At 41.7% G+C, this 7,500-nt stretch overlaps 1 protein-coding gene across 1 annotated transcript; it reads left to right on the top strand.

Moving 5' to 3' along the window:
- Nucleotides 1-4,358: 4,358 nt before the first annotated feature.
- Nucleotides 4,359-5,652, top strand: sst1.1 (somatostatin 1, tandem duplicate 1). Its single transcript, XM_042064249.1, has 2 exons — nt 4,359-4,606; nt 5,106-5,652. Exons 1-2 carry the CDS (start codon nt 4,469-4,471, stop codon nt 5,310-5,312), a joined length of 345 nt encoding a protein of 114 aa, XP_041920183.1. The 5' UTR covers nt 4,359-4,468; the 3' UTR covers nt 5,313-5,652.
- Nucleotides 5,653-7,500: the final 1,848 nt, after the last annotated feature.

The following is a 7,500-nucleotide window of genomic DNA, read 5'->3' as shown; positions in this document are numbered from 1 at the left end:
AACACTTGAAAATACAGTACAGAATCGCAGCTCTTCCACATGTGTCTTAGACACTCTGCCTATCAATTTCTTCAAAACTGTTTTTCACCTCATAGCGGCGGATGTCCAAATTGTAAATGTATCACTGCTGTCTGGCACTTTTCCTAAGTCACTGAAAACAGCTGTTGTAAAGCCACTTCTCAAGAAGAATAACCTGGATGCCTCCATGCTAAACAATTACAGGCCCATATCCAATCTACCTTTTATTGGCAAAATTATTGAAAAAGTAGTCTTTAATCAATTAACCACCTTCCTAACATCAAATGGGTATTTTGATTACTTTCAGTCTGGTTTTCGGGCAAATCACAGAAACAGCTCTCATTAAAGTTTCCAATGACATACGCCTCAACACAGATTCAGGTAAAACATCAGTCCTAGTGCTACTGGACCTTAGTGCAGCATTTGACACTGTTGATCACAATATTTTACTACACAGACTAGAACACTGGGTTGGATTTACAGGCATAGTTATCAGCTGGCTAAAATCATATCTACAAGAAAGGAGCTTCTTTGTTGCCATCGGAAACTGTACCTCAACACCAACGTCCTTGACCTGTGGTGTTCCCCAGGGGTCGATCTTGGGGCCACTATTATTTAACCTCTATATGCTCCCACTTGGACAAATCATTCAAAATAATTTGATTTCATATCATAGCTATGCAGATGACACACACATTTACTTAGCTCTATCACCAAACGACTAAGGTCCTCTTGAATCTATGTGTCAGTGTATAGAACAAATCAACACCTGGATGTCTCAAAATTTTCTTCAGCTGAACAAAGAAAAAACTGAAGTAATTATATTTGGTAAAAAGGAGGAAAGACTTAGGGTTGCCACTCTCCTTGACACAAAAGGGTTGAAGGCAAAGGATACTGTTAAAAATCTTGGTGTATTAATTGACAGTGATCTAAATTTCAACAGCCACATGAAAGCGATAACTAAATCAGCTTTTTACCACCTCAAAAATATTGCCAAACTCAGAGGGCTGATGTCAAAACATGACTTAGAAAAACTCATTCATGCATTTATCTCCAGCAGGGTTGATTACTGCAATGGACTGTTCACAGGCCTTCCTAAAAAGACTATTAAACAGCTTCAGGTGATACAAAATACAGCAGCTAGGATTCTAACAAAAACTAAAAGAACTGACCACATTACTCCAATTCTTAAGTCCTTGCATGGCTTCCAGTAAGTCACAGAATTGACTTTAAAGCACTATTGCTTGTTTATAAATCAGTAAATGGAGCAGGACCTAAATACTTGTCAGACATGCTTCAGCAGTACACACCTTCTCGTCCTCTCAGGTCCCAGGTGAAAAACCTGCTAGTAAAACCTACAGTTAGAACTAAACATGGTGAAGCAGCTTTTAGCTGCTATGCGGCTCAGCTCTGGAACCAACTTTCGGATGACATCAAAAAGGCCCCAACTGTAGCCAGTTTTAAATCTAGACTTAAGACCAAACTGTTCTCAGATGCTTTCTGCTAACTGTGCCTAGTTACAAATTCTGAATCTGCCTTGATAATTATTCTACCTTGTCTTTTATTACTTTTTTTTTTACTACTTTTGCCTTTGTTTTTTCTTACTAATTATTCTTTATTTTTAAATGATTTTACCTTGTGTTTTATGTTTTCTTTTTATTATGATCTTTACCTTTTAACTATTCTTTGACTATATTGCCCTTCTATGCTTTTATTTGTTATTATTGTTTGGTTTTGTTTATGTAAAGCACATTGAATGACCTCTGTGTATGAAATGCGCTATATAAATAAACTTGACTTGACTTGACTTACAAGTATTTTTTGTTTTTTAATGTATTGTTTATTTGGTCATTAATAGGGTATACATCCTTTGGTCGGTCATAGGACTTGAAGAGACCTTTAGTTCCTTACATCCAACAAAAACATTTGACCTATTTTCATAACTTTGCAACTGTTCAAATGCATGCAATAATATACTTTAAAACATTATTGATTCTCTGTTCACAAATCTAAAACATTTTCACTGCCGAAACCAGATAATTAAATTATGAGTTGATTATTTATGGTTTAATAATGTAGGCTAATGATCTAGCTATGTGGTGAATGTAAGGTGATTGTCTAATTTCATTCCAATTTCGCAGTGATCATGGAGGATAGCCTGGTTAACATGAGACCACTTCTCAAATCTCAATTGCTCACAGGTTTGTCTGGGTTCTCCCAGGTTACATGAAGGATGTTCTGATGAAGAATCTGTTAGCACACCATCATTAGCAAAGCCAATTCAGCCATGTACTATTGAAAAATAACTTCAAGATGGTCTATTGCATTATTGCATTTAAAGAATCAAATGTGGTTAAAAGTAACTTCAGGCTCATATTTCCAATATAGTGGAGTCAAAAGTACAGTATTTGTCTTTCAAATGTAGTGGAGTAAAAGTCCAAACATCCAATTTATTAATATTTCTAAAAATATTAATACTCAAGTAAAGTACAGCTACTCAACAATCATAGTTAAGTACAGTAACAGTAATCAAGTAAATGTACTTACTAATCAAGTAAATGTAGTTGCTGTCCACCTCTGGGTGTGTGTGAGAGAGGGGGAGGGGGTATCATTCCCTTGTGAAAAGATAATACAGATTATGCACTCTCCTTAGAGACAGCATGCAGTGGTCACCAGTCCCTGCTGACCCTTAGAACTCCACAATTAAAGCTGCATACTCTCTCTCTCTCTCTCTCTCTCTCTCTCTCTCTCTCTCTCACACACACACACACACACACACACATGCACAGGCGCAAGCACACTTTGACTCATTATTGAGCAGACTTTACATGCTCTGCAGTGAATAAATGTCAAATGAGCTGCATTGAGACCTCTGTCTAAGACGGGTAAAAATATCCCCTCCCACCACTAGCAGACTGTGTCACCGAGTGCAACATCGCGCGTTTTTCTGCGCAAATATCACGCGGCGGTTTCATTGGAATTAGCTGGAATTCTCCTCGGTGCTCTCATGCTTCCAATGCACAAAACAGCACGGCCACCATTACTGCTTATTACCGACCCTCGTTAGAGCGCGCGCCCTCACGGGAGGCTTACAGGGGACCGAGAGGCCCCCCACTGAGTGAGCGAGGCAAACACATCCCCGCGTCCTCCCTCACCGCGGGGCCGGCACCACTCTCTTTTTTCATTCTTTAGTTCTTTTCCGTTTGTTTTATCTTCTCGGAACAGTGACGTCAATATGCACTGATACTGGCGCGCGCGACCCCTGCACCAGTCACATCTGATCCGGGCATCAATCAAAGTCAGCGTGTAGGCTACCATCTAGTAGCCTGACGGGAATAATGATGGAGAACCTTCGAAAGATCATCTTCCTCGGTTAAATACCTTAAACCAGTCCACAGGCTTAGTTATAAGCTATATGCAGTTATACAGAACACTGCGCAAATCATAGAAGGCGAGAGAGAGACGCCAGTCATGTTAGAGTGCGCTGTTAATGATGATAGACGGTTAATAGTTTAGCTTATACATTCTAGCAGCTAGGCATGATTTAACGTTGATTAAACGATTAAACACTGCCTTTTGTTAGACAGCGACTGTGCCATTAAGTATCCTGAGTCTTAGAATGTGATCATCGTTAGATGAGGATTAGATGAGATGAGGTTGCCTTTCCAAAGTCCACTCATGGCGCACAGGAATCTGAGGCAATAAAACCTTCAACCGTTAACTTTCTGGCCTCCCCATGTACCTCTTCCTCAGTTTTCTTATAATTCACCAACTTTCTGAAAAGTTGTCTTGTGTCAGCCAGAAAGAGTAGGCCTATCTTTGTTCATATGCAATTGATACTAAAACGTGGTTGATCTTTATCGGTTTTATCTAATTTTGCGGCTGAAAACACACCGGAAAAAATGAAGCCTGCTCCTATGGTTGAGTGCTTTATCATGTCAGCAATAGATGCCAACAGATCGATTTGGTCGCACACGGGGCGCGTTGAGATGAATGTACCTTCGACAACCATCAGGAATGTTGCGCACGAAGGATCTTATCGACAGGTGAATTTGTGAGTCACCCCTGAGAACTGCAATCACGTGGACCACCGGAGGAAATGGTGTGTGTCAGGCCCAGGTTGGTTTGGTAATACGTTGCTTTTCAACCGGGCGCCGGTGACGCGCAATGGAGAGAAGTTATCATTCATCCTTTTTTGTGACTTTCCCGTAGGACGCAGGCGCCTGTGGCCAAATCGGTGGAAACTTTGGAGAGGAGGGAACCCCCCCTCTTTGGCTGACGTCAAACGGACGGTTTAAAAGCGCTGGCATTTTGGAAAGGGTCTGGAGAAAGACTGCACAACCAACCGGAGAGAAGGGCAAAAAGAGAACATTCACCTCTGTTCGTCAGCTACGTCTTACGTTCTCACTGTATTCTCAAGTTTTGTACCTACCCATCTCTATCCAGAAAGATGCTGTCCTCGCGGCTCCAGTGCGCCTTTGCGCTCCTGTCCCTCGCGCTGGCTATCAGCTGCATCTCAGCGGCGCCGTCAGACGTTAAACTCAGACAGCTGCTTCAGAGATCACTCTTCGCACCCGGAGGAAAACAGGTAAACACACAACGCAAAATTTTTCAAATTTGTTGCAAAGTAAATTGTTCTGTCATTGAATATTTCCCGGACAATTCCTCGTGTACAAACGGCACACGAGGCGCGTTAGGGATCTGTCCATGGTCCTGATGAGAAAGAAACAGTGCGCGCGGGTCTTTTTACGCACCATTAGATGCTTTTGTCGAATATACTTGGACTGTTAATGATCTATTAACCACCTTTTGGATACGAAAATAATGTATTTTATTCAACAGGTTAACATTGTATGATATTTTAAACATAACATAAAATACTTTATGAGAGAGAGATACTTTCATATTGTATAATAGTCTATATGAAATATTGTGTTCTAAAAACATGTTCTATGTGCTAAGCCCTTCTGTGGAGTTTGTGAAGATATTCACAGATTCACTTGTTGCACTTATGATGGAATGTTTCGCACAAATGCTGATCTGGTGGTCAAAAAACGAACTTCAATTTCCCCTCTCTTTCCCTTTAGGAACTCGCCCGGCTCACGCTGGCAGAACTGTTGTCCGAGCTCGCACAAGCAGAGAACGAGGCGCTGGATACCGAAGACGTGTCTCGCGGAGCTGAGGGTGAAGACGTGCGCTTCGAGCTGGAGAGGTCCGCCGGTTCCATGCTGGCACCCCGCGAGCGCAAAGCTGGATGCAAGAACTTCTTCTGGAAAACCTTCACGTCGTGTTAATTTACAGCTAACCAGCCACATACTACGGGCTCAAATCCATTTTCATGACGACATAACTTTCTTTTATTTTTTTCTCTTCTTTTATTTTTTTTTGCTTCCAAAAACTCATCAGCCACCAAACCCACATCGATCATCCATCGAAAAGATGTAAATAAAATGATCGAAAATATGATACTGTTGATATTATCAATGAGAATAATGGCGCTCACCATTCTCATTTTATTTGACAATGTAGAGTTTTACTATTATCTGAGAGCGAGCTTGAAGTTATTGTTTTAACGAATGTATGTTCCGCTCTCGATTGTCCTGTTCGTAATCTGGCAGATAAACTATTTTTAATTGTTCGTTTGAATAAAATCTATGTTTCAGAACGAATGCATCACATGGGTTTATTGATATGGACACACGGACAGAAAACAAGTCAACTCCAGTAAAAAAAAACCTAAACAAATCTGACGAAAAGGAAGTAGGCCTAAAAAATAAAAGAAAAACAAACAAGAATATATCCTACCAAAATAAAACTCACTCTCTCCATCTTTCTCTACCACACGTAGGCCTATGCAGGAGAGAGTGACGGAAGGATGGAGGTGTCTGTTGGGAGAGATTAAGAAGAGCTGTGCAATAACAGCAGCTCTTACAAGCCTTTGTCTCGTCAAGAGCCTCTAATAAGACTCTCTTTAGCGCTAGCTGTCTCTCGCTGTACGCTTGTGTATGCACTGGTGTGATAAGAAAGAACGGCTTGAATGATACTGTGTATTCCGAGCAATTATGCCGTTGCTCATGGAATTGAAAAACAATTAGTGCACTTGGCGCCAGGTTGCATGACACACCAGCGCAAACACACAGGGTATATATTTAACCACGACGCAAAACTCCGTATCTGAAAGCACACTCGTCCTGTATGTTGTACTCTCTATTTTTTTGCTCCAAAAACCTACCCAGACACTAAAACAAGTCGGATTCGTCAGTTCTTTAGAAATGCCACAACTTAACGTGGCCGTGAATCATGTTTAGCCGTGAATGTGGCGCAGGCACACGAGTCTGTGTATTCACGTCAGTCATGTCACAGCGACCAGCAGGCGCAGACACTCACAATTATCACAGCAAACAACCATGGCCTGGGTCCACAGAGGTGAAAGAAGGATAATTATCTGATTCCTCCAGTATGACTTCCCCAATATTGTTTTTTCCCCTCCCCTCACTTATGAAGATAAGGAAAACAAAAATTCCAGCTGCTGAAAATAACTAAATCAAGAACTGCAGTGTAAACTATTTTGGCACATGACAAGACATCGGTGGGAAATCAACATTTCTTTAATCTAAGCTGGTGGCATCTCAGACCTGGAATGTCATTGAGTAAAGGGCGACTAAACCTGTGGCCCGTGCATCTCTCCCTCTCTCTCTCGCAGTCTGGTTCCTGTACACCCCCATCTCTGTCTCTGTCTCTCTCTCTCTCTATGCACACTCTCTCCCTCTCTCTCTCAGTCTGGTTCATGTACACCCCCATCTCTGTCTCTCTCTCTATCTCTCTCTCTCTCTCTCTGTCTCTTTCACACACACACACACACACTCTCTCTCTCTCTCTCTCTCTGCCTGTCTCTTTCTCTAATGTGCTGAATTATTTCTGACATTTTCTACCGTGTGCTTTAGGCACACCATACAGTGGGATAGATTGAGAGCAGATGATATCTTTTATTTTGTTCTCTCTTGTTTTTTTTCCCTTCTCCATCCCCCATCTTTCTGAGCCGTTTCGTGCGGATGTGTTCTTTAGAGTTCGCGTGTCAGACGTGATCTCTCAATTCTCTCGTGTGCACTCGCCAGGCAACTGAGCTCTGTGAGCATCTCAAGAGGGCTGTGGCACTCTTTACCAGTGAAGGAGATAGAGGGTGAGAGAATGTCTATCTGTGTGTGTGTGTGTGTGTGTGTGTGTGTGTGTGTGTGTGTGTGTGTGTGTGTGTGTGCATGTGCACACACGTGTGTCTTTATGAATGTGTGTGTCTACGCAGCATATGCATGTGTGTATGAGAACATGTGTGGGTTTATGGGTGTTTCTGTGCAGCACTGTGCATCTTTGTCAGTGTGTGTGTGTGTGTCTGACTGTCTGTCTGTGTGTGTGTTTTCCTGAATGCACACATTTATCAGTGAGTGTGTGTTCTTGAATCCACTCATCCAGAAATAATGTGTCTAA

Source organism: Alosa sapidissima, chromosome 15 (assembly GCF_018492685.1).
Source record: "Alosa sapidissima isolate fAloSap1 chromosome 15, fAloSap1.pri, whole genome shotgun sequence".
Classification (NCBI taxonomy): domain Eukaryota; kingdom Metazoa; phylum Chordata; class Actinopteri; order Clupeiformes; family Clupeidae; genus Alosa; species Alosa sapidissima.
The sequence above is the reverse complement of the archived record's forward strand: the minus strand, read 5'-3'. Positions and strand labels throughout refer to the sequence as shown.